The sequence below is a fragment of the Scyliorhinus canicula genome, chromosome 9, assembly GCF_902713615.1.
Source record: "Scyliorhinus canicula chromosome 9, sScyCan1.1, whole genome shotgun sequence".
In the NCBI taxonomy this organism is placed as follows: Eukaryota; Metazoa; Chordata; class Chondrichthyes; order Carcharhiniformes; family Scyliorhinidae; genus Scyliorhinus; species Scyliorhinus canicula.
The window spans coordinates 77,069,999-77,096,880 of NC_052154.1; the positions used below are offsets into that span (position 1 = coordinate 77,069,999).

The window sequence follows — 26,882 nt, forward strand, 5'->3', positions numbered from 1 at the left end:
GACACACAACAGGATAAAGCACAAAAATTAATGTTGGACATCAAAGTCACGATTCCTGGACTTCAAAAGAGTTGAAATTGGTGTCCTGATGGCCCCCATTTTTGCACTTGGTGTATTGCAGTGTTAATGTAAGCCTACTTGTGACACTAATACAGAATATTGTTATTATAGATGACTTCCATTTGGGTATAGAAAGCACCACCTTGATATTTTCTAACAAGATAAAAATCGAGGTTTGGCCAACATTGAAGAGGGCTGTGAAAGAGACGGTTTAGCCAATTGGGCAGTCAGAAGGCAAATGCAATTTAATGTAGACTAATATGAGGTAATTCATTTTGAAAGAAAAACATAGAAAAATACAGAGGTGTGAATTGGATGGCTGTTAGCACAGTGGTTCGTACTGTTGCTTCACAGCACCAGGGACCCAGGTTCGATTCCCAGCTTGTGTCACTGAGCAGAGTCTGCACATTCTCCCTGTGTCTGTGAGTTTCCTCTGGGTATTCCGCTTTTCCTCCCAGAAGTCCCGAAAGACATGCTTGTTCGGTGAATTGCACATTCTGAATTCTCCCTCTATGTACCCAAACAGGCCCTGTGGTGTGGCGACTAGGGGATTTTCACAGTAACTTGATTACAGTGTTAATGTAAGCCTACTTGTGACACTAATAAAGGTTATAAGGTTTCAAACATACAATTCCTAAAAATAGAGAGAGCAAGTACAGATAACCATTAAAATGACTAGTTGCATAATGGGTCTATTTCCAATGGAATGGATGTGAAGATTTTACTTACTTAAGTTCTGCACTACAACAGTGATTACATTTCAGAAGTATTCCATTGGTTGTAAACCACTTTTGAATGCCCGGTTATGAAAGACACTTAAGATTTAGCCGCATTACTTAGTTCCTCTCTGCAGAGCCAGTTACCATTTATCATTGTACAGATCGCCATCTCTGAAGTCATCCCCTCGCCCTGTAACCTGCACTGTTAATGATGTAGATTTAGGTTCAAAAATGTCATACTACCACCCAAAGCCATATCTGACGGCCACAATACAGGTATCAAGATGCTTTGCTTTACTCACTTATGAAATGCATTAGATATGCTTACCCTTTCCAGGTGGGACAAAGTGCTTGACTCTCTCAAAACCATGCTTTTCCATCCAGCGTGCACCTTGTGCATCCAGGCGATCGTACAGGGGGGAGGTCCTGAGCTGTCGGCCAGTCTGGAAATCCCAACGAGGAACCTTCAGTTCAAACATGAGAGCTGCAATCAGAAAGGGAAACAAAAAGTGAGCTTTTTTTTTTTAAAAAGAGGTCTGCGTTGCCCTCAGCTTCTCCCTGTCTGCAACCCAGACCAGTCACAATGCACAGGCAGCAAAGGATCAGACACCACAAATTACAGCTGCTCTTATAAGTGGTTTTAAAGCTGTCAACTAAGCAAAAAGACTACAAATTGTCAATCTTCAAAACAGCAGACAAGCTGAACAACAGCTAAGATAAAACACTCCCATGCTTGGCATATCAGCAGTGATTGCATTTTATTATTATTTTTTTAAGGGGAAATTTAGTGTGGTCAATCCACCTACCTTGCACATCTTTGGGTTGTGAGGGTGAGACCACACAAGCACGGGGAGAGTGATTGAATTTAAAAAGTCAGATAAACAAAGGTCAAATTAAACAACTTTGCGTTGCATTTTTCATAGAAACCATAGAATCCCTACAGTGCAGAAGGAGACCACTTGACACAAACCTCCGAAAGAGCATCCCGCCCTGGTCCACTCCCCCACCCTATCCCCGTAACCCAGCTAACCTGCAGATCTTTGGACATTAAGATGCAATTTAGCATGGCCAATCTACTTAACCTGCACACCTTTGGGGGAAAAAATTAGACTGTTCTTTCTGCTCATCTTCCGTTATTTCTCCATTTTCGGTATCAATGTCAAAACCACTCTCCATCCAGGATGACAAGATGGAATCCTCTTACATTGTACGCAGCTAGATACTGGAAGCCATGTGAGAGTCAAAAAGGACAATCGGCCACATCACACTTCACAGGGGTTTGCGGGACAGTATCAAGGTGACTGACCCAATAAACTGCCGCCCTTTCTCCTGGTGGGCAATGGAGCCCCGGTTGAATTTAAGAATTTATTCTGTGAACAACAGGTGAGAAACTGCACCCCGCCACCCCATTTCCCTTGCGTCTGGTAATCCCATAAATACATCCTCAAGCCTCCAAATCAACAGAACCTCTGCCAACACCCCTAGCCCTAAAGGAACTTCAGCAAAGACTGGAGTTTCAGTGAACAATATTGCTAGATACCCCACCCAGCCAGCATCCTGTTTTCTACATCTGATATACTCATCAGGGATAAAGGTCTCTTCAGCACAGCGTCAGGCCCCGCTCCTTCTCCCAATCACTGTTCCTTTACATATCGGTTCTCTGGAAACCTACGCATCACTTCCATGACACGATGGCGAAGGAATGTGCGGCTGCTCTGGAGCCGCCCAAAGCGTTTGATGTCCAATGGCCAGACATTTACTGAAGGGTATCCATGCACCATCCATTCAGCCAAGTACCTGCAAAGGGAAAGAAGACAAAGTCAAAACAACCAAAAGCTTTCAGGAAATGAGCATTAAAAAAACCCATCAATCATACTATAGGAGCTGCTGAATCACAAGAACAGGGTTCTAAATGGAAATTAATAAATAGTTAAGAAAGGGAACAACTATGTTCAATGAATCAGCAGTAATGGCGTCCTCATATCTTGTCAGTGAACATCATATCAAAACCAACTAATCAAAAACTCTTTTCCATGATGATCTGGGCTAACATTATGCCCATTTTACCAGATACATCAATTAAGAACCTTGTTGCACTAGAGCCACCTGATCATAGATAAACACCTCTATCTAGCCGATGCATATAGTAACATTGATCACTGTCGGACTCTCTAGTCCCACCTTCACACTCCGGGTGGAAGTATTGGCATCAGGACTACGGACACTAATCCCACCTATACGTTCAGGAAGAAGCAGTATATGTCACAGTCTAGCACGTCAGTCACTGAAATCCCAAAAATATTGTCCAGGAGTAAAAAGAAATAATCCCTCAAATAAGTGAGTTTGTGGAATTAAAGTCATGTCTGAACATTTCACGTCATGTCCAAGGGAAGGCATCTTGGGTTACAAGAAAAAGGGTGACTAGCAGCTAAGCCCGAGTGAATCTAACACCATGCATCTTAGATTTTCTCCATCTGCTTCAATTTTGTGCTGAATTCAAGACATCCTAAGCCATTATACTTTAGGTTTTTTGATTTTAGCAAACCTTGGAGTGGATGATCTGGCACCAATTGCTAAAGGGTACTAGCTCGATAAGACAGTCTGAGAAACTAAAAACAGGTCAGATCTTCTCCTCCTCTGTCCAGTTCCCTCCTAGTCTCTGCATGCTGCTATTATATGCTTCAACAAAATATCTGCAGAATTTCTACCAGGGATTCACCAACGACTGAAGACTTGATACTTAAAACGCAAATTCCCAATAGCATTGAGGAAAATTTGAAATTGACTGCTCTGACATAGACACAAGTCTGGAAACTCTAGAACTAAATCACCCCAAGTATTCCACAACATCTTAGATTTTTTTTCCAACTTTAAAAAAAACCCAGCAACGTGTTTCCACAGCAGGCAGTTATAGCTCCTTGGGATTTGCTTCTGAGGTAAAATAATTAACTGGCTTCTCAAGACAGGTTTTCTTCACAGACACGACTTGCTGGGAGTTAAACAGCTATTCCTGCTGTGCCCGAGGTCTGAAACAGCTAACCTTGCATTGGTTTAATCATCTCCAAATATAGTTTTTTCTATTTTGATCTTCCCTTATCTGAACGAACCTCTTCAGAAGTCAAACTTAATTACCTTCATTTCACAAGTCTACCTTTTAGAGTGTGTCATAACGCGCACAGGATTTACAAAGTGGCAATGATTAAACTTCCCGTGAGCCTTGCTGAATATGAACTCCCTCATTAAAGGGGGCAGGGAACCCTAAACCACGTGTAGCTCTGTATAAAGTTGGCCAGTTTGGGTACCTACATAGAGGAGATACCCGGTTGGGATCTTTCGTGCCATGTAAATAATCGTTATTGTAATAAAACTTTACTTCTTTCTACAAGTCAGTGTGCACTTCCTTCGTAGTCTACTAAAGAGTGTAAATGCAAAGTTCACACTTTGCCTCCTCCTTCAACCCTTATTCAAAATCCTTATGTTCTGTTTCCCATTGTAACCAGCTTGCCTTGTATAAACATCTGCTTGCAGTGTTGCTAGGGTCATCAATGTGACAAGCACTAGTTCCATTTGCATAACCAAACATCACTGCCTTGAGCAGCTTACATTTTCTAATTATTTTTTTAAATATATAACCATCAGAAAACATTCCAACTGATTTGATTTCTCTCACATTTTCATGTCATCACTATTTTCCCTGACACCTCTCAATGAACCCATGCCCCATCGCATCTCCTGTGGCCACACTTGCTATGAAACGTTTCACCCATTTGCGTTCATACATTATAACTGTGCCCCACCCAGTGTTCAGTGAACCACTCACTTCCCAGCTCCGCCTGCGAAGGACGAGCCACTAGAGTTCATTCCTGCCAAAACAAAATAGTTCTGCACAGCTGCTGACTCTCCCATGATGCACCTCATGTCGGCAGTGAAGGATTCTGGGCAATTTACCAGCTGCAGGATCTCAGTTGACTCCAGAGATGGCATCCGTCGCAGCAACGCACTCAGGAGTGGCTCTGTCAACATAATAGTTGCAAAAATAAATTGGAGCATTCAACCACATTCATTATTCAACATCATGTCTCTGGGGTCTGACAGTTATAATAATAATCTTTATTGTCACGAGTAGGCTTACATTAATACTGCAATGAAGTTGCTGCGAAAATCTCCTAGTCGCCACACTCTGGCACCTGTTCGGGTACACAGAGGGAGAATTTAGAATGTCCAATTCACCTAACAAGCACGTCTTTCAGGACTTGTGGGAGGAAACCGGAGCACCCGAGGGAAACCCACACAGACACAGGGAGAACGTGCAGACTACGCACAGTGACCCAAACCAGTTGAGGCCTCCAGAGTATTTACATTGAGTAATAATCCCATTAACTCCTCTCAGGCTCAATTTCTGGCACACCTACACGCCCCGAATATGCTGGGGTACCAATCTAAAGGCATAGCCACCTCTCCCAAAGACATAATTGTCAAGCGATCCACCACACCGTCACTGGAGGGCAACAAAGTGCAGGACTCCCCGAATGGTCTTTCCCTTCCAAGGTAATATAGCATGGTCAACAGGAATCTGGAATAGTTTTGGGAGGAACTGTCAATGCATCAAGTTTTTATTCTGATTCTTCGCCTGCCTACGTTATGTGGCTGCTGGTGGATAGGGAGAGATGTCCAAACACAATACTACAGGCATCATGACTGCATGGGACAGATTTGTGGACCAGAGGTCTATCCATGCCTGTCATTTCTGTATGCTCACAGCACTTACATTGCCAACACCAAGTAGGAAAATTGGCCCAAGCATTGATGTGGCACTGTGCCAAGTCTGTGTTGCCATCTCGACGGGCATATCATAATAATATAACTATATGCAGCCCATTAACAATGGATTTCTGGGCTAATGCAGACTCTACAGGACAAAAAAGGAAAGTTGCAGTGGGAAGTGGAGGTCATGTCGATGTCTTGTCTGTTTATAGAAAAGTAAGGTGATGAATGAGCAGCAGTTAGTCCCATCTCTAAAGAACTGAAAATAAAAGATTTTAACCTGCCATTTTTTCATGACTCTCATGGATGGCACAGTAGCACAGTGGTTAGCACTGCTGCCTTCCAGCGCCAGGGACCTGGGTTTGATTCTGACCTTGGGTGACTGTGTGGAGTTTGTATGTGCTCCCCGTGTCTGTGTGGGTTTCCTCCGGGTGCACTGGTTTCCCCCCCACAGTCCAAATATGTGCAGGTTGGATGAGGTTACGGCAGGGAATTGGCCTAGGAAGGGTGTTCCTTTGGAGGGTTAGACAGGCTCGATGGCCGAATGACCTCCTTCTACACTGCAGAGATTCTATGTTTCTTTCCCTTTTTAAAATGTTTTCCAATTCAGGGGCACTTTCAATGTGGCCAATCCACCTACTCTGCACATCTTTGGGTTGTGGGGGTGAGACCCACACAGACACAGGGAGAATGCGCAAACTCCACACAGATAGTGATCTGGGGCCAGGATTGAACCAGAGTCCTCGGCGCCGTGAAGCAGCACTGCTAATCATTGTGCCACTGGGCCGCCTGGGGATTCTATGTTACCCATGTATTTTATCTCCTGTTCAGTAGGCTTAGACATGCACACGCATACACAGAACTATCACCTGACTGACAGACATGTATATTGAGTCCAGCTTCAACACTGAACTAGCCACATCTAGCTGCATTTTCCAATTTCCATTCCCTGCACTTGCCTGTCTGATGTCCAAATCATGCAAGATCCCCCACCCAGATTCCCTACGACCACGTACCATAGTGATCCCAGTCCTCAAGCATGCTTTGGAACTCCAGCTGGTTCCTGCCCTCTGTGAAGATAGGTTTGGGGTTCTTTTCAAAGCCCCCAGAGAGCACGCCACCCTGCCAGTTGCGGACATATATCCTACCGTCAAGATCCATGATTACTGGGAAAGGAAGGAACACAGTTCATCAGAAAGGACACAGCCCTGTGAAAGATGCGGGGGAGAAGATTAAGAGTTTTGCAAACAAGAGTTCGGACAAAAGATACATCAGTGTAAACTGCAAGCCAATAAAGATGGTGTCATACTTTCAATCGCTCCATCATTGCAAGCTGTGCCTTCAGCCCGAAGCTCTGGTGTATCCTCCCTAATCTCTCCACCGTGCTTTCCTCCTGGAGAAAGCACCTTGAAACCTCGCTCTTTGACCAAGTTTTTGGTCAAATGACCAATTTCCTTTTGTTCCTTGCTGTAATACTTTGTCTTATAATGCCCAAGTGATGTCCCCGAGATATTTTATTGCACTGAAAGTGCTTTATAATTATAAGCTGTTTTTGTTCAAAATAGGCCATTAGACAGCATGGATAGAGTTTCTGGTGTGCATCTCATCAGTACCTCACGTTTAATGTTGTGATGAATGTTCAATCCTCATATGCTTAAAGTTGGCTTCATAAACTAAAAACATACCGAATTTGAGCCTCAGCCCTGCCAAACACTCCAGCTATGTGGTCATAAAAGTCAGGAGTGTTCTGGCCTGGATGGTCCAGGTAACAATCCCACAGGATGAAGGCTCAGCATTTGATGCACAAGAGCTACTGCCTTAGCTGACCAAACAGCAGAGGTTGTGTGGATACAAGAATTCCACCAGCGGATGTAAAAAGGAATTTGACGGGGAAATCAACAAAAAATGGACCCCATAGCTTTCAATCTTATTCTTAATAAGATATTTGTCTGGTCAGCTTTAGATTGATGCTGCGTTAACCAGTTTGAAGCTCAATATTTGAGCTCATATATCAGCTCCAATAGACACGGTTTTCTGAAAGTGCCATCAACCCTCTTCGGGAAGCACACCAATTCCTACTTAAAAACCACATTGATGTAAACAAGTTGTTAATTCCAAGCAGGCATGTGTAAAGTCAGTCTCCCTACCTGGTGTGTCAGGACGCAGACCCTGCTTGAGAGGCCGTGTCACCAGGTAAAAGTGTTCACATGGATGCAGCGGGACAGTTACGGGCTCCTCACTCATTAACCCGAGTTCATAGGCCCACTGGGCAAGGGGAGAGAAAGAGTGTTAACTTCACATACCAAACCCAAGCATATAAAATGCACTGCAGCACTTTGATTCTACAAGAAAACCTTGGCCAACTTACTATGCAGATGGTTATTGCTTCATTCTGAGCATTTGATGCTGAATAATATAAAGCCAATGTGGGAAATGGAAGGTAGAAAACTGCTCCAATATTTTTAGAAAACCTCTGAATGTTGTATGCAAGTCATCAAATTCAAAGTTTGGAACATGACATTGTAAAGTTTAGGTATGGAGTAAAAGAGTCCAGTTTCTGACTGTGTATTAGAATGAATCACCATGAAATGGTCAGTCTTGTTTTGCAGAAGCTGATGGAGGAAGCCAGGGAGGAAGCTGGTGGAGAAAGCCAAAGAAGATCTTAAGAGGTAGGATGCACTGCAGTTGACGTTGACGGGGAGGGTCCAAGTGGTGAAAATGAATATTCAGCTGAGGTTCATGTTTATTTTTCAGGCCCTCCCGACCTTTATACCAAAGGCCCTTTTTCGGAAATTGGATCATTTCGGACTTTGTATGGGCAGGGAAGGTGCCACGGGTTGGGAGGACCAGAAGGAATCTTGTAAGGGGTCCAGTTTGAAGGCGTTGCCAATGGCTCTGAGTAGGTATTCAGGGAGTCTGGTGATGCAGTCCATGGTGAAGACATGAAATCAGTTGAGGAGGCATTTTAAGGTGGAAGTCATGTCAGTGTTAACGCCGCTGTACGAGCAACAGGGGTTTGAGCCGAGGGATGGATAATGTATACAGGAGGTGAAGGAAAGTGGGGCTGGCCAAGGTGAGGAATCTGTATTTGAAGAATGGGTTCGCCAGTCTGGAGGAGCTAAGGGAGAGGGTAGAACTCCCGAGGGGGAGTGAGTTCAGGTATCTGCAGGTTAGGGACTTTGCACAAAAGGAGGAGGATCCCTAGGTTGCCGGGATACACCCTGCTGGAGCGACTGCTGCTTCCGAGTGTGGAAGGGGAGGGAAGAATTGTGGATATATTCAAATGACTGGGGGGACAGGGAGGCGAGAGGGTGGTGAAGATCAAGGAGAAATGGTAGTTGGGAGGGGAGATCAATTGGAGAGTATGGTGTGAGGCCCTGCATAGGGTAAACGGGACCTCCTCCTGTGCAAAGATGAGCCTGATACAATTTAAGGTAGCGCACAGGGTGCATTTGACTCAGGCGAGAATGAGTGAGTTCTTTCAGGGGGTAGCAGATGAGAGTGAGAGGTGTGGGCTGGGACCAGCAAATCACACGCACATGTTTTGGGGTTGCAAAAAATTGGGAAGATTCTGGGCAGGGAGGAGGAGGTTGACCCTTTGGTGGCGATATTTGGGGTTTCGGTGAAACCGGGACTCATGGGGGGAAGAAGGCCGATGTCATGGCCTTCGCCTCTCTGATTGCATGGTGACGAATTTTACTGGAGTGGCAGTCACCGTTGTCACAGAGGAGTAGCGGCTTGGTTGGGTGACCTGTATGACTTTCTACGGTTGGAGAAGATAAAGTATGAGTTAAGGGGTTCTGCACAGGGGTTTGAGAAAAGATGCGGGATGTTCACGACCGCGTTTGAGGAACTGCTCGTCGTGTGGGGGGGTGTTGTAACCTGTTCTGATACATGTTTGTAACAGAGACATTTTAAAATTGTCTTGTTTTGTAGCAGGCATCCCTGTAGGCAGGTAAATCAAACTTAAAATTACTTGTGAGATGTAGAATATTTTCCACTGTATGCCACTTGAAATTAAAGAGCAGCATTCAGCAACCTTTCATAACTCAAACACACTTTTGAGGGGCGGGTTTCTCCGTTCCGCAGTGCCAGATTTCTGGTTCAGCTTGCCGTCAGGATTCTCCGTTACGCCAGCAGGTCAATGGGATTTCCCATTGTGGGGCTTCTCTGAAACCCCTGGGCTGCCGGCAAAACGGAGAATTCCGACGGCGGAGAATTCAGCCCCAGATATTTATATTGCTGCGATGAGAGAACTGACAAGATTTTATTTTGTTTTCAAATTAAGTTGCGTTCAGCTTTTCTGAATGACAGGAGGAAAATGGACAGAATGGAGGTCAGTAGCATCCTAATTTGTGCAAATGACAGAATGGAGAGTGTTCCACTGATCCATGGAGTCTGTATTGTTTACCTGGCCTGCACAGTTCACAAAGTATTCACATTCTATATGCCCTCTGTCAGTTTCAATTCCAGTCACATGACCCTTCTCGACCATCACATGATTGACACTGGCCCCTTCGAAAATCTGGACACCTGCAGTAAACAACGTTTAAATAGATCTCAGAATTCAGAGCATTACATTTCTAACACCTTTAACATAGTAAAAAACATCCAAGGTACTTTACAGGAGTGTTATCCATCAAAATTTGATCTTGAAGCACAGAATTAGAGACATCAGAACATCGAAAGTTTTATTAAAACAGTAGGTTTGAAGAAGTAACTTAGAGGAGGAGAGACGGGTAGAGAGGTAAAGAAGGTTTGATTAGACATTCCCAAGTTTATTCTGGTATGATCGTAGCACTTATTTATAGAGTGCCTTTAATGTAGAAAACTATCCCCAAGTACTTCAATGAGGCACAAGGAAAATAGACCCTAAGCCCAAGAGAGTGTTTCAGGGAGGTGACTTGGTCAAATAAGTGGGTCTTAAGGAGTCAAAAAAGGAGGTTTGGGAAATAAATTAAGTTTGACAGCAATATTCTTTAGCATAAGACAAGAATCTTAAACATAAACAAATTATCTAGATATGAGTAGAGAGCTGGCTAAAGATGATGAGGTAAATAGACAAGAAAAACATGGTGGTAAATTTTTCCTACTGTTTATTTGTAGAAATTTTAAAAATCTAACAAAAATAAAGTTCAGTGAGAATGATCCATCTTAAGAATGCCATTAGATTGAAAAAATAATGTTGAAAAGAATACTAGTAAGCTTGAGGACTAGGACTGTTTTAGAAAACAGCAAAGGGTGATGAAAACATAATGAAAAGGGGGAAAATGAGTAGACTAGCATGCAATATAAAACAAATAAGTTATAAGAGCTTTTACAAGTATATAAAAGAGGAGAAGCTAAAGTAAATTTTGGTCTCAGAGATAGAGACAGGAAAATCATCTTGAGGAAGGAGGAAATGGCAGGGACATTGAAACATATTTTGAATATGTCTTTACAGCGGAAGACACAAGTTGCATACCAGAAATAGAGAATAACCAAGGGACTAACAAGAGTGAGAAACGTAAGAACAATTAATATCAGCAGAGAAAAAGTATTAGAGAAACTTAAGGGATTAAAAGCTGACAAATCCCCAGGAAGAGATGACCCACACCCTGGAGTTCTAAAAGAAGTTGTTGCAGAGATGGAGCATGCACTGGTTACGATTCTTCTGAAGTCCCCAGAATTCTAGGTCCCAGCAGATTGGAAGCGATCAAATGTAACACCAATATTCAATAAAGGAAAGCGAGAGCAAACAGGGAACTAACAGTTAGCCTGATAAAGGCCATCAGGAAAATGCTAGGATCTATTATCAGGAAAGTCTTAAGGAGCACAAATAGGCTATTTGTTCCCTCGAGCCTGACAAGTCACTCAATAAGATCCTGGTGAATCGGATTTTGGCCTGATCTCCAATTTCCTACATGCTCAACCTTTCCTCTAAAGATGGCCCCTTCGCTCCTGGGAATCATCTGAGTGAGTCTTCTCCGAACTATTTCCAATGCAAGCACAACACTCCTCGAATAAGGAGGCAGAACTGTCCGCAGTATTCCAGGTATGGTCTCGCTAAAGTCCTATATCGCTGTAACAGGACTTCCCTACTTTTATATTCCATTCCTATTGCAATAAAGACCAACATTTCACTTGCCTTCCTAATTACTTGCTGTACCTGCATGTAAACTGTGTAATTCATGTATTAGGACACCCAGATCTGTTACGTCATTATTACGGGAAGTGCGCAGTCAATTCCAGCCCCGCATCCCCCAGAGTCACAACATAAGTGAATTAACCAACAATTCTGTCATGGAAGTGTCCCTTTAAGAAATGTTTTTGTCTCATCACATGGCTTCAGTGATGTCATTGTGTGGGTGGAGCTGGGCTGTGGCTCTGGGAGTTAGTTTTACTTTCGCTTCGAGTTTGAACTGGTTTGTACAGTATAGGCCGAAAAAGAAGTGTCTCTCTATTTGCATTTTAAAAGCTGTTTCCAGATTACTTGACAACTTAAAAGAAATAATTGTTTTCTGGAAGGAATTCAAACCTGCTGTTTTGAAAAGGAAACAAGGGCATCCATACCAGGTCTTGAGTGCCGTGTGCTGGGCCACACCTTGAAAAAGAGTTTTCTGGTTTATGGGATCTTGTTATTAAATTGGAACAGCTTAAGGGGGGAATTTATTAAGGATTATACGTAGGTTACTGTAGCTGTGTGGGGTATTTATGTTGGTAGTTTATAAAAATGCTTACTGTGTGCGTTTATAAAAATGTTAACTAAATTTGTAGAATAAAACTTGTTGTTGATTAAAAGTGCTTAAGGCCTCTGTTGAATAACACCTGAAAGACAGACCCTTGTGCTCATCATAACCAAAATTAATAAACAGTTACAGGTCAGGTGAACGCCATGATATACTTGGGAGTTCTCTAAACCCTGGCCCATTACAATTCTTATAAAAATTCCCCAAGTCTTTGGCCCTTGGTTGCCCAATAATTAGTCACCAGGTTAGTAAGCTGAAACGCAATCACTGTCTATTCATACCAAGAACGATCATGAAATATGCTGTAATTACAACTGAATGACGACAAGCTAATACCTACTACCCATTTTAACTGTTCCACCCTCTATCCACACAAACACAATGAGAGGTGAAAAGGGGTAAAATAATAAGGATGAAGGTCTAAAGTTAAGTCTTTGCTTAAAATGGTGGTTCTTTAGCACGCTTGCTGATTGAAGTCTCTGGTTTTCAGCTGGTAGTGGTCTTCTTTGCAGAATTATTTACTCAGGGTCCCCACAGGCTAAAAAATTCAAAACTCTCAAGCAGCCGCCAGCCTTCTGGAGAATAACTTTAGTTTTAGCAAACTGGGCCTTCAGCTCGAGGTTCATATAATAATTGTAATAATCTTTATTGTCACAAGTAGGCTTACATTAACACTGCAATTAAGTTACTGTCAAAAGCCCCTAGTCTCCATATTCCGGCACCTGTTTGGGTCACAGAGGGAGAATTCAGAATGGCCAAATTACCTAACAGCACGTCTTTTGGAACTTGTGGGAAGAAACCGGAGCACCCGGAGGAAACCCACACAGACCCAGGGAGAACGTGCAGTCTCCGCACAGACAGTGACCCAAGCCAGGAATCGAAGCTGGGACCCTGGCACTGTGAAGCAACAGTGCTAACCACGGTGCTACTGTGTCACCTATATCATTCAGGCCTATATCTTTCAGGCCTATATCTTTCTTGACACACTTTATTTCACGTCAAACACTGCTTCCAGCCCATGGTTTGACTTCAGGCCTCTGCATTCTCAAGAGACTGACTGGGTGTCAGTCCTGGAGAGAGAGTCAGCCCTCACAGTGGTCTTACGTAAAGAATTAGTTAGATATTTTTGGAGAGCTTGTTAGACCTCTTCAACCAGGCTGCTGAATCAAAAGTGAACTCAAACTGGAACCTCATGACTCTGAAAACAATCCAGCTGGATCAGATCCAATCACCACCAGTTACCGGGCAGAGCACAGTCTTTAGTTCCATACATTGGCCGCCAGCCAAATCTGTCAAACAGAGTCATCACTGACTCTGGCCAGTTTGCAATCACCAATCTAGAATAGCACAACCTCGGGCAGCACGGTGGTGGAGTGGTTAGCACTGCTGCCTTATAGCGCCAAGGACCCGGATTCGATCCCGGTCCACTGTCCGTGTGGAGTTTGCACATTCTCTCGGTGTTTGTGTGGGTCTCACCCCCACAACCCAAAGATGTACAGGGTAGGTGAATTGGCCACGCTAAATTGCCCCTTAATTGGAAACAACGGTGAAAATTTATTTTAAAAATGAAATAGCACGGCCTTTTGGAGCCTACTTTCTGAATTAAAGACACAGGCCACTGCTTTCTTCTCCTTAAATTAAAGATACAGGCTGCCTTAAAGACACATGTTCATATATCATCCGTGGATCAAAAAATGTAGTGGCAAAAATAAAATAAGAAATAAGAGAATAGACACGGAATAAACAGGAAGGACACTTACAAATCCCTCAGGACTGCAACATTCTGCAGTCTCGCCATTTAAAATTTAAATTGTGCTTTTTCATTCTTCCTATCGAAGTAGCCCATCTCACATTTTACCAAATTATATTCTAAAGGTCAAATAATGCTTGCCCACTCACTTAACGTATCTACATTACATTTGCATAATCTTAGTGTCTTCCTCACAACTTGCTATCCTACCTATCTTTGTATTGCAGCAAATTTAGCTGCAATACACGGTCCTTTCATCCAAGTATTTAATATAGATATTAAAATGATCAGAGTTGATTTGGTTTTAAGAGAGTGAAGTCTTGCTTCACAAACCTAAGAGTTCTTTGAGAATGTAAGAAATAGGGTAGATAAAGGGGAATCAGTAGTTGTAGCATACTTTTAATTTCCAAAAGGCATTCGATAAAGTGTCACGTATGTTGATACGCAAGATAAGAGCTCATGGGAGATGGGGATAATATATTAGCATAGAGGATTGGTTAATTTCCAGGAAGAAGAAAATAGGGATAAACTGGTCATTTTCAAGTTGGTAGGCTACAACTAGTGGAGTGCTACAGGAAAGAGTTCAAGGCCCTCCGCTATTACAATCTAAATTAATGTCTTTGACAGAGAGACAAAATAATGTATCCAAGTCTGCTGATGATGCAAAGTGGCAATGTACACTGTGAAGACGCAAAGAGGCTGCAGATAAACAGGTGAAGTGCATGGGGCAGCAGGTGGCAACTGAGTATAATGCAGGGAAGCGCAAGGTTATTCACATTGATATTAATAGTCATGAAAAAAGCAATTTTAATTTTTAAAGATGTGAAATTTCTAAAAGGTGATGATTAGAGCAACTTGGGTGGACCCATATAAGGAACAACGGAAATTAGCATGCAGGTACAGCAATAAATTAGGACAGCAAATGGCATATTGATCTTGATTACATGGGGATTAGAGTACATGAATAAGGACATTTTGCCACAATTTGCTTTGATGAGACCATACTTAGGGTAGTGTGCAGTTTTGGGCTCCAAATGTCGGGACCTACTTGACAAAGGTTGCACTGTAACACTCACTAAATTATTTCCTGGGGTGAAAGTGTTGTCATGAGGAGCTGAGTATATTGGGCCTATGTTCTCTAAATTGAATGGAGATCTCATTGAAACATGCAAGATTTTGTAGGGGCTTGGGCGGACACAGAGGCTGTATCCCCCACTGGGGAATCTGGAACACAGGGGCAGTGTCTCTAGATTAGGAATAAATCGTTCAGGACTGAGATGAGGGGAACTTTCTTCCCTCAAAGGACAATGAATCTTTGGTTTGTAGATTATCCATCATTGATCATATTCAAGGCTGGGATAGATTATTTTTGATCTCTCGAGGAATCAATGGATATGGGGAGTAGAACTGAGAAAGAGGATCAGCCAAAATTACATTGAATGGCAAAGCAAGCTCAAGGAGCCATATGATCTACTATGCTCCTACCTCTATGGAATGCCACAGAATGGGACCATAGTGGAAATCCAATAGTGGGACAAAGAACATGGTCTCCAGACTCAACAGACCCACCAAAAATCCAGCATTACATCATGCGGCCATCCTACTGAACCTGCCACCCAGTAGAGTGATGAAGATGAATACTCTAGGTTCTATTGCTTGTGAAAAGTTGTTACGTTCTTCTCTTTGACATCAACATACCAATCATATACAGGGATTGGTGAAACAATAGTGTGTGCGTTTTATTTGAAGATTGCATTCAGATGGATTTACTAAAGGACTAAGTATCGTATCCTGCTGTTTGCCGACTGTCTACCAGTCATGGCAATAATACATCCCATCCTGTTGAGGTGTGTATTGAATGACAATAGTTTTAAGATACAAACACCTTCAAAAAGTACATGCACATCATATCACAAAGCAAACCAAATATATGGGATGGTGTGTACAAACTGTAAGGTACCAAACAGAATTCCTCTGTGGAAGTGTCATTTGATTGCTCACTATTCAAAGACTATCTGACTGAAATGGAAACTCACCATTGTGTACAGCAGCCGTCACGAGTGCCTGAACAACATCTGGTGGTGAAATTACTGCATCCCCTGGGACGTGCATTGCTCCAACCAGGTCATGGATATTTACCAGAGGGTGCAGTTGTGCGACTTGTTTCGGACTGATGATGTCACAAGAGATTCCCATAACCCTGATAACACACATGGAACATCACATTCAATACCCTGTGTAATACAAATCTTACAAAACACACACACTCCCAAGTGGAAAAGTGAGCATGTTGGTGTGCACTGCTATCAATACAATTAGACAGCAGTGCTGATCATAGGACCCTTCATCATGGGCCATCATACCTCATTGTGAAGACTTCTGAATAAATTTCACATATACAATTAATACAAGATGGTTATTTTGCATTTTCACTGGTTTTACTCGATTAAAGCCTGTGATCTCAAAGCAGCTCGAATAAAATCCAGGGTGTCAGTTAGTGCCAGAACATCTTCAAGACTGCTATAGAGGTTACATAAACTTAATAGCTTAATGTGATTTCACAGTTGTTCACTTGAGCCACTGCACCTTGTTTGTTTTTGTATGTTGCTGTCTTGTGGAAGCTACCCATACATTTCTGTTCTCTCAGCTCCTCCAAAAATCCACATATCTCTATCGTCATGGGTGAAGATAAGTGACTTGCTCCATTGCCATTCCATGGCTTACACAGGTGCGAGTGAGAAATATGTGTCTACTCTCCTCTCTATAAGATCAAGAGCTCAAGAGTGTAGGTCTTGAACCTGCATATTTGAAAGAGTGCATTGGAGATGCTTTTAACAGAGTTTAATTGAAATACAATAAAAATCTTCAGAAATTTGAACCTGCTATCCTGCACAGATTTTGGTACATAAATCACACATTCAAGATTAATAACCTACGAATATAGGGAATCATGACTGGATTGTGAACTTTAGAACGTACATTCAATAAGAACAGGAGAGTCATCCCAGGGTCCTGGACAATATTTATCCCTCAATCAACATCACACAAAACAAAAACAGATTACCTGGTCATAATCACATTGTTGTTCATGGGAGCTTGCTGAGCACAAATTGGCTTCCGAGTTTCCCATATTACAATAAGAAGTACATTTCAAAAAAAGTACCTCCTGAGCTGTAAAGCGCTTCAAGACATCCAGTGGTTGTGAAAAGCGCTCTACAAATACAGGTCTTTTTTCTTTAATAGCAAGTTGCACATACATTTCTTCTGACCTGCATTGTATGGCCAGGACTGGACAAAGATTCTAATATATTAATCAGTGAAAACTTCTTCACCAAATAAAACATGATAGCTTTTAACACTCATAACGAAGTGTCCATGTGAGAGTCTGGTTTGCGTGTTGCAATAAAAACAATGTAACATTTTGATTAGTTTTCAGACCCAACCCTGAAATTCTGATGATATAAAAACTTCAAATGCAAAGCCGTGTGGCGCTGCTAATCAACCCCATACATGCACTCTGTAGGCCGTTTTAACCCACACCTCCCTCATTAAAGCAACCACTTTATGGAAAGTCTAAGAATTCAATTTGGAGGTCTGAAAGGATATGAGCTTTTGAGGATATTTCGAGGGATTCGGCATTGCAAGAGTTGTATGAATAAGCTTTATTCTGAAACGCTTCTGTGAAAAACACTACCTTGGATTTTCTACTGACTCAAGGTTCTAGGTGTGAAAAGGGGGCATTGATGCTACAAAAACACACTTATCATTTGGGATTTGGACAGGCTGAGTGAGTGGGCAGATGCAAGGCAGATGCAGTATAATGTGGATAAATGTGAAGTTGCCCACTTCGGTAGCAAAAATAGTACGGCAGATTATTATTCATCGAGTGTAAATTGAGAGATGGATACTCAGCGAGAACTTGGTGTCCTTGTGAATCAGTTGCTGAAAGGAACCACGCCGGTACAGCAGGCAGTAAAGAAGGTAAATGACTGGGTGGCACGGTGGTGCAGTGATTAGCATTGCTGCCTGTGGCGCGGAGGACCCAGGTTCAATCCCATCCCAGGGTCACTGTCTGTGTGGAATTCGCATATTTCCCCGTGACTGCGTGGATTTCACTAAACTGCCCTTAATTGGATTTTTAATTTTCTAAATTTTTTTAAAAAGGCAAATGGTATGTTGGCCTTCACAGCAAGAGGATTTGAGCATAAGAAGAGGGATGTTTTACTACAATCGTATAGGGGATTAGTGAGGCCACACCTGGAGTGTTGTGTGCAGTTCTGGTGTCTTTATCTAAGGAAGGCTGTCTTGCGATGGAGGGAGTGGAACGAAGATTTACCAGGTTGATCCCTGGGATGGCGGGAGTATCATATAAGGAGAGACTAAGTCGGTTAGGATTGTATTCATTGGAGTTTAGAAGAGTGAGAGGAGATCTCGTAGAAACTTACAAAATTCAAACAAGGTTAGACAGGGTAGATTCAGAAAGAATGTTCCCAACGGTGGGGAGTCTATAATTTGAGGATATGGGGTGAACCTTTTAGGACTGACGTGAGGAGAAATTTCTTCACCCAGAGTGAGGTGAATCTGTGGAATTCACTACCACAGAAAGTGGTTGAGGCCAAAACATCGTGTAATTTTAAAGAAGAATGAGATAAGAGCTCTTGGGGCCCAAGAGATCAAGGAACATGGGGGAAGAAGGCCAGATCAGGGTATTGATCTTGATGATCAACCATGATAACAATGAAGGGTCGAATGGCCTCCTCCTGTTTCTATTTGCCGCCTATGTTTCTATGTATCACTAGGAAAAAGGGAAATCCTATTTTCTGAATGGAGCCACACACAAAGAAATTTGTGAATAGTTGAAATATAATCAATTCCAAATGCTTTTTAACCTAATTTTCACGCACTAAGCTTTGATACAGTTATCAAGTGCCTAGGTGTGCCACAGACATTGAAATAGAAACAAAGAAATAGGACAGCTTGTGCTAAATGAGCCCAGAGACCAAAGACTGGAAACAGAAATACCCAACCACAAAATTGGGTAGAATGAGAGCATTAAAGATACACTATTGAATGAAGTTTTCTGTAGTGTCTGTTCTTAGAGTATATCAGAAGATTTGGGACACGCTCAGTGCAGTACAGCAGGGTTTTTCAAAGTCAGGGTCGCGATACTATTGTCCGTGCCATTACTGCGGTGGTCCCAATGACAGGAGGAGCGCCCGACTTTTACTTTGAGAATGGGGGCCACGTTTGAAAACGTGCGCGGCTTCAGTGGAGAGGGCAGGTCAGCAATGGGGGATGGTCAGCTGGGTGGAGAGAGAAACTTAAATGTCCGGGTCAGATCTCACCCCTGGTTTGTGTGGGGACGACTGAGTGTCCGCTGGTGTTCGGGAGGTTTCGTGCCAGGCTCTGGGGATGAGTGAGACCCGGCGATTGAGGGGGGAGGCGAAGCCGCTCCATCCACACGGTCGGGAGGACGATACCCCCTTGAGTATTTTGATCCGATTCCTGGTGCACATGCGCCCAAGGCTCCATGTGCTGCTCCTTTCGGTGATTTATCTGGAGAAATTAGGCCTGAGAGTTCATCTGCTGAGACAGGCCCTGGTGACTGAACCCTCAGCCCCGTCTGAGGTGAGACCCAGCCCTTGGTTTGTGGTTTGGTTTTTGGAGGTTACTGGGCACCAGGTTTTATTTTGGGGGGGCTGGATTTGGTAAAGCCCTGGGCCTCACTGAGCGACGGGCTCAGAAACGACAATTAACATGGTTATTCTCAGGCATGGAGTCCACGGCATTTTACATTTTATTTTAGTATTTGAGGTTGCAATTTGAAAATAAGTCCCTGTCTCTGCTGAGAAGGATTGCCCTATTGTGATATAAACCGAACTTTGATGTAAAATGATATGAACTCTGAAAAGTCTATCACTTATTTTGGTATTCACAGAGAACAGCATAATGTTTGGAAAAAGCAGGCTTCGGTGTTGTACTTTCTCGAGCATTAAACTTTTGTGTCACGACTCGAAATTGCTATCTTGAAGAAATTTCCCATTTTTGCATTTTGACGTGAATTATAATGAAATTGCATTCTGGAAAGATAATGGATTTTTAAAGCTAGATTGCGATACCAGCTGAAATAATGCTCTTTACTATTGGTTATGTTGTGATCCTTGCAGTCTACCTATCCAAAACAAAATACATATTGCAAACAAAAAAAAAAAGAGACTGGCGGCCACTGCCACCTTTTAAATGAAAATAAGCAGCAGCAGAGAGCAGGTCATGCACCCTGCACAGACTTGACATTAAGCACCCTCCAGGAATGTGCCTTTGGCGCCAAATCACGGAGCAATGTTGCTTCCATTTTCCAGCTGCTGGCAAGCAGGGAAAGTGAACCGTGAAGATGAATGGTTTTCTGCAAAGTAAGAGACGGCCAGAGACTCAAATAGGCAGTTTACCTATTGGACAGGATCTCACAACAGAATCTGTTCAGGACAGTCCAGGGCAGGGCAGAGCAGTACCAATGTTTGCTCTGCACACTCTCCAGGCCTCTGATCTACAGTCGACAAAGCAGAAACTTAACTCAGGAACAAAGCAGTAATAAAGATGATTTTTTGAGGTATGGCTTTGTCGTTTGTGAGGACCTACATGTCGACGGTTGGATTAAGACGGCACAAAGGAACTGGTTGAAGTCTGTACCTGATATACGCATTTCCCCTCCTCCTTTGCACCTGATTTAAGTGAGATCGTGAGGACAAAGCAGGCTCCCCTTTTGCATTTAAGATAAGCAAATGTGGCGTTTGTCGCAAAGGTTGGCTTGCATGGGTCACGAAGGTTGCTCAAAATGGGTCCCGGGAAAGAAAGTTTGAAAAACACTGCAGTAGGGACATGGATCTGAACAGATCCAGCAGAGGGCAGCAGAGCAGAGCTTCTGATTGGCTGTTCCGGGGAGATTTGCATACGTGCAGTGCGGCCAGCGTAAGTTGAAGGTGCACCTGCACAAGTGGCCCGAGGAGTTCGACGGAAGGCAAGCATCCAGCAGAGGGCAGCAGAGCAGAGCTTCTGATTGGCTGTTCCGGTGAGATTTGCATACGTGCAGTGCGGTCAGCGTAAGATGAAGGTGCACCTGCACAAGTGACCAGAGGAGTTCGACGGAAGGCAAGTATCCAGCAGAGGGCAGCAGAGCAGAGCTTCTGATTGGCTGTTCCGGGGAGATTTGCATACGTGCAGTGCGGTCAGCGTAAGTTGAAGGTGGTTTGTGAAGGGGCTGTTCTCGAGTGACAGCTTTACCCAAAACACTACTTACGTAGTGTCTCCCACCCATCCTCCTCCTCTAACCAAAAAAAAGTTCTGTCTGTTGGATTGCTAAACTAACAAGTTTTTTATTTTTATTTTTCAGTAGTTGGGAAGTTAGTTCAGTGGGAATGGAAGCTAGGGCAGTTGAATGTTCCTCCTGCAGAATGTGGGAGGAAAGGGTCACCTCTAGTGTCCCTGCTGATTACATCTGCGGGAGGTGCACCCAACTCCAGCTCCTCGAGAGCCGCGTTAGGGACCTGGAGCTGGAGCTGGATGAACTTCGGATCATTCGGCAGGCGGAGGAGGTTATTGAGAGGAGTTATAGGGAGGTAGTCACACCTCAGGTAAAATAAGAAGGTAGATGGATTACCGTCAGGGGAGGGAGAGGGAACCGGCAGGCAGTGCAGGGATCCCCTGTGGTCGTTCCCCTCTATAACAAGTATACCATTTTGGATACTGTTGCGGGGGACGACTTACCAGGGGTAAGCAATAGGGCACAGGTCTCTGGCACAGAGTCTGTCCCTGTTGCTCAGAAGGGAAGGGAGAAGAGGAACAGAGCACTTGTCATTGGGGACTCTATAGTTAGAGGAACAGACAGGAGGTTCTGTGGGAACGAAAGAGACTCACGGTTGGTGTGTTGCCTCCCAGGTGCCAGGGTTCGTGATGTCTCCGATCGTGTTTTTGGGATCCTTAAGGGGGAGGGGGAGCAGCCCCAAGTTGTGGTCCACATAGGTACCAACGACATAGGTAGGAAGAGAGATGGGGATTTGAGACAGAAATTCAGGGAGCTAGGGTGGAAGCTGAGAGCTAGAACAAACAGAGTTGTTATCTCTGGGTTGTTACCCGTGCCACGTGCTAGCGAAGTGAGAAATAAGGAGAGAGAGGAGTTGAACACGTGGCTACAGGAATGGTGCAGGAGGGACGGTTTTGGTTTCCTGGATAATTGGGGCTCATTCTGGGGTAGGTGGGACCTCTACAAACAGGATGGTCTTCACCTGAACCAGAGGGGTACCAATATCCTGGGGGGGGGAGATTTGCTAGTGCTCTTCGGGGGCGTTTAAACTAATTCAGCAGGGGGATGGGAACCTAAATTGTAGTCCCAGTGTACAGGATGTTGAGAGTAGTGAGGTCAGGGATAGGGTTAAAAGTTCGAAAGAGGGCACCGGCAAGCAAGATGCTGGTTTGAAGTGTGTCTACTTCAACGCCAGGAGCATCCGGAATAAGGTGGGTGAGCTTGCAGCATGGGTTGGTACCTGGGATCTCGATGTTGTGGCGATTTCGGAGACATGGGTAGAACAGGGACAGGAGTGGTTGTTGCAGGTTCCAGGATTTAGATGTTTCTGTAAGAACAGAGAAGATGGTAAAAGAGGGGGGGGGGTGGCATTGTTAATCAAGGAAAGTATTACGGCGGTAGAAAGGACGCTTGAGGACTCGTCTACTGAGGTAGTATGGGCCGAGGTTAGGAACAGGAGAGGAGAGGTCACCCTGTTGGGAGTTGTCTATAGACCTCCGAATAGTTCCAGAGATGTAGAGGAAAGGATTGCAAAGATGATTCGCGACAGGAGCGAGAGTAACAGGGTAGTTGTTATGGGGGACTTTAACTTTCCAAATATTGACTGGAAATACTATAGTTCGAGTACTATAGATGGGTCAGTTTTTGTACAGTGTGTGCAGGAGGGTTTTCTGACACAGTATGTAGACAGGCCAACAAGGGGCGAGGCCACATTGGATTTGGTACTGGGTAATAAACCCGGCCAGGTGTTAGATTTAGATGTAGGTGAGCACTTTGGTGATAGTGATCACAACTCGGTTATGTTTACTTTAGCAATGGGCAGGGATAGGTATATACCGCAAGGCAAGAATTATAGCTGGGGGAAAGGCAATTATGATGCTATTCGGCAAGATTTAGGATGTATAGGATGGGGAAGGAAACTGCAGGGGATGGGTACAATCGAAATGTGGAGCTTTTTCAAGGAACAGCTACTGCGTGTCCTTGATAAATATGTACCTGTCAGGCAGGGAGGAAGTTGTCGAGCAAGGGAACCGTGGTTTACTAAGGAAGTTGAAGCACTTGTCAAGAGGAAGAAGGAGGCTTATGTAAAGATGAGACGTGAAGGTTCAGTTAGGGCACTTGAGAGTTACAAGTTAGCCAGGAAGGACCTAAAGGGAGAGTTAAGAAGAGCGAGGAGAGGACACGAAAAGTCGTTGGCGGATAGGATCAAGGAAAACCCTAAGGCTTTCTATAGGTATAACAGGAACAAAAGAATGACTAGAGTAAGATTAGGGCCAATCAAGGATAGTAGTGGAAAGTTCTTTCACTGGAGAAAGACAATGTTGTCGAGGAGAACACTCATGTTCAGTCGACCAGGCTAGATGGAATTGAGGTTCAAAAGGAGGAGGTGTTAGCAATTTTGGAAAATGTCAAAATAGATAAGTCCCCTGGGCCAGATGGGATTTATCCTAGGATTCTCTGGGAAGCCAGGGAGGAGATTGCAGAGCCTTTGTCCTTGATCTTTATGTCGTCTTTGTCGACAGGAATAGTGCCAGAAGACTGGAGGATAGCAAATGTTGTCCCCTTGTTCAAGAAGGGGAGTAGAGACAACCCTGGTAATTATAGACCTGTGAGCCTTACTTCGGTTGTGGGTAAAATGTTGGAAAAGGTTATAAGAGATAGGGTTTATAATCATCTTGAAAAGAACAAGTTGATTAGCGATAGTCAACACGGTTTTGTGAAGGGTAGGTCATGCCTCACAAACCTTATTGAGTTTTTTGAGAAGGTGACCAAACAGGTGGATCAGGGTAAAGCTGTTGATGTGGTGTATATGGATTTCAGTAAGGCGTTTGATAAGGTTCCCCACGGTAGGCTATTGCAGAAAATAAGGAAGTATGGGATTGTAGGTGATTTAGCGGTTTGAATCAGTAATTGGCTAGCTCAAAGAAGACAGAGGGTGGTGGTTGATGGCAAATGTTCATCCTGGAGTTCAGTTACTAGTGGTGTACCGCAAGGATCTGTTTTGGGGCCACTGCTGTTTGTAATTTTTATAAATGACCTGGAAGAGGGTGTACAAGGATGGGTTAGTAAATTTGCAGATGACACGAAGGTCGGTGGAGTTGTGGATAGTGCTGAAGGATGTTATAGGATACAGAGGGAGATAGATAAGCTGCAGAGCTGGGCTGAGAGGTGGCAGATGGAGTTTAATGCGGAAAAGTGTGAGGTGGTTCACTTTGGAAGGAGTAACAGGAATGCAGAGTACTGGGCTAATGGCAAGATTCTTGGTAGTGTAGATGAACAGAGAGATCCCGGCATCCAGGTACATAAATCCCTGAAAGTTGCCACCCAGGTTAATAGGGCTGTTAAGAAGGCATATGGTGTGCTAGCCTTTATCAGCAGGGGGATTGAATTTCGGAGCCACAAGGTCATGCTGCAGCTGTACATAACTCTGGTGTGGCCGCACCTGGAGTACTGCGTGCAGTTCTGGTCACCACATTATAGGAAGGATGTGGGAGCTTTGGAAAGGGTTCAGAGGAGATTTACTAGGATGTTGCCTGGTATGGAGGGAAGGTCTTACGAGGAAAGGCTCAGGGAATTGAGGTTGTTTTCGTTAGAGAGGAGAAGGCTGAGAGGTGACTTAATAGAGACATATAAGATAGTCAGAGGGTTAGATAGGGTGGACAGTGAGAGTCTTTTTCCTCGGATGGTGATGACCAACACGAGGGGACATAGCTTTAAATTGAGGGGTAATAGATATAGGACAGATGTCAGAGGCAGTTTCTTTACTCAGAGAGTAGTAGGGGTGTGGAACGCCCTGCCTGCAACAGTAGTAGACTCGCCAACTTTAAGGGCATTTAAGTGGTTACTGGATAGACATATGGATGAAAATGGAGTAGTGTAGGTCAGATAGGCTTCAGATGGTTTCACAGGTAGGCGCAACATCGAGGGCCGAAGGGCCCGTACTGCGCTGTAGTGTTCTATGTTCTAGGTGTAAACACACATGCAAGTGGGAGAAATAAGATTAGGCCATGTCTATAATCCAAAGGTGAACAATACATAGTATGAATCTGATTTGCACATTGCAAATCCCAGCTCAAATATTGAGTGTTTCAAGTCTCACTAAAGCTTAAATAAAATAGGGGGTCAGCTATGAACCTATGAACAGACAAAAAGAACACTTACTTCAAATTAATGGCCTCCAAATTTAGTGCACAACCAGGAGCTGACTAACAGTTATTTATATACTTTGGTCTAAGTCGATCCTCTGGCCATTATGGTTAGCTGCCTAGTCAGTTAAGGAAGTAAAAGCTTCAAGGAGCATTAATCTACCAGCATTATTACAGAAATTTATTAAAGAATGCTGAGAGGGCCAGAGATAAGAAATTTGAACAGTTACTTGTGGCACACCTGGTGTTGTTTTTCAGCAGTTTAGGCCTGGACTTGTACCAGAAAGTGACAGTTAAGCAACGGCAGTGTTGAGAAATTTTTTTAAATTGATAAGTATTGTGTGGCAGCTTTGTCACTTTTCAGCAGGTCCTGAAAAGTCCTTTATCAAAAGGCGACAGACTGAATCCAGAGCCAGCCAACTAACCCTGGGCAAATTCGAGTGAGATAAAGACAGGCATATGCTACAACTATGCAGCCCATGTTTTTGCACAACAGAAGATATACAAATTCTCAGAAATATGAAAGAGAAGGGAAATAAAGAATACCAGCAGCGAGAAACCAGGAATGGTGATTTGCACTGTACATTAATCCAGCACTAGCAACTGAGGTAGTAGCTGGAAGTGCTCCCAGAACTCAGAAATGAAGGGAAAGAATAAGGAGTTAGAGTACTGAGATGAGCTGCTGAAACGAGTTCAAAAGTTGAAAAATAATGACAAAGTTGAAACCAGAGTTCAAGCTGATGACAAATGCTGCCAGTTTCTGTGCCAAGAAAACTAAAACAAGAATTGCTGAGTGAAAGGAAACTGAAAGGATACTGCAGGCAAGTGTGAAAGTTTCCTTATCTTGAACGTTTAAGAATCTTTTATTGACAAGTCTCCTAATAGGATCAATTGCATGAAAGTGTGAATGTGGTTAATTAAATAAGATGATTTTAAGATTGTACAACCAGAGAACAGTGGCGTAGTAATATTGTCACTGGACTAGTAATCCAGGGACCCAGAGTACTGCTCTGGGGACTCAGGTTCAAATCCCGCCACTGCAGATGGTGAAATTTGAATTCAATACAAAAAAAAATCTGGTAATGACCGCAAAACAATTGTTGTTTGTCGTGAAAACCTATCAGGTCCACCGATGTCCTTTAGGGATGGAAATATGCCATTCTTACCTGGTCTGACCTACATGTGACTCCAGATCCATCCACAGCAATTAGGGATAGGCAATTAATGCTGGCACAGCCTGCGATGCCACATCCCATGAATGAATAAAAAGAAGAACTGAAATACATTTTTATGGACGTTTATTGAGGTTTTACATTTGAAATGGATTGGATTAGTTTATTGTCTTGTGTACCGAGGTACAGTGGAAAGTATTGTTCTGCGTGCAGCTCAGACAGATCATTCCGTACGTGAAAATACATA

At 43.5% G+C, this 26,882-nt stretch overlaps 1 protein-coding gene across 3 annotated transcripts in view; it reads right to left on the reverse strand.

Annotated features, from left to right (window-relative positions):
• pdpr (pyruvate dehydrogenase phosphatase regulatory subunit) overlaps window positions 1–26,882 on the reverse strand; it is a 94,596-nt gene that overhangs the window by 41,272 nt on the left and 26,442 nt on the right. For 2 of the 3 annotated variants that reach the window (XM_038806969.1, XM_038806970.1), the window contains 7 exons: window positions 16,058–16,221; window positions 9,955–10,076; window positions 7,691–7,808; window positions 6,560–6,709; window positions 4,600–4,792; window positions 2,452–2,576; window positions 1,108–1,263 (listed from right to left, as the gene is read on the reverse strand). In XM_038806969.1, coding sequence (XP_038662897.1) covers window positions 1,108–1,263; window positions 2,452–2,576; window positions 4,600–4,792; window positions 6,560–6,709; window positions 7,691–7,808; window positions 9,955–10,076; window positions 16,058–16,221 — 1,028 coding nt within the window. Of the gene's footprint in view, window positions 1–1,107; window positions 1,264–2,451; window positions 2,577–4,599; window positions 4,793–6,559; window positions 6,752–7,690; window positions 7,809–9,954; window positions 10,077–16,057; window positions 16,222–26,882 lie in introns of those variants that run through there. The other variant, XM_038806971.1, reaches the window with a different exon arrangement.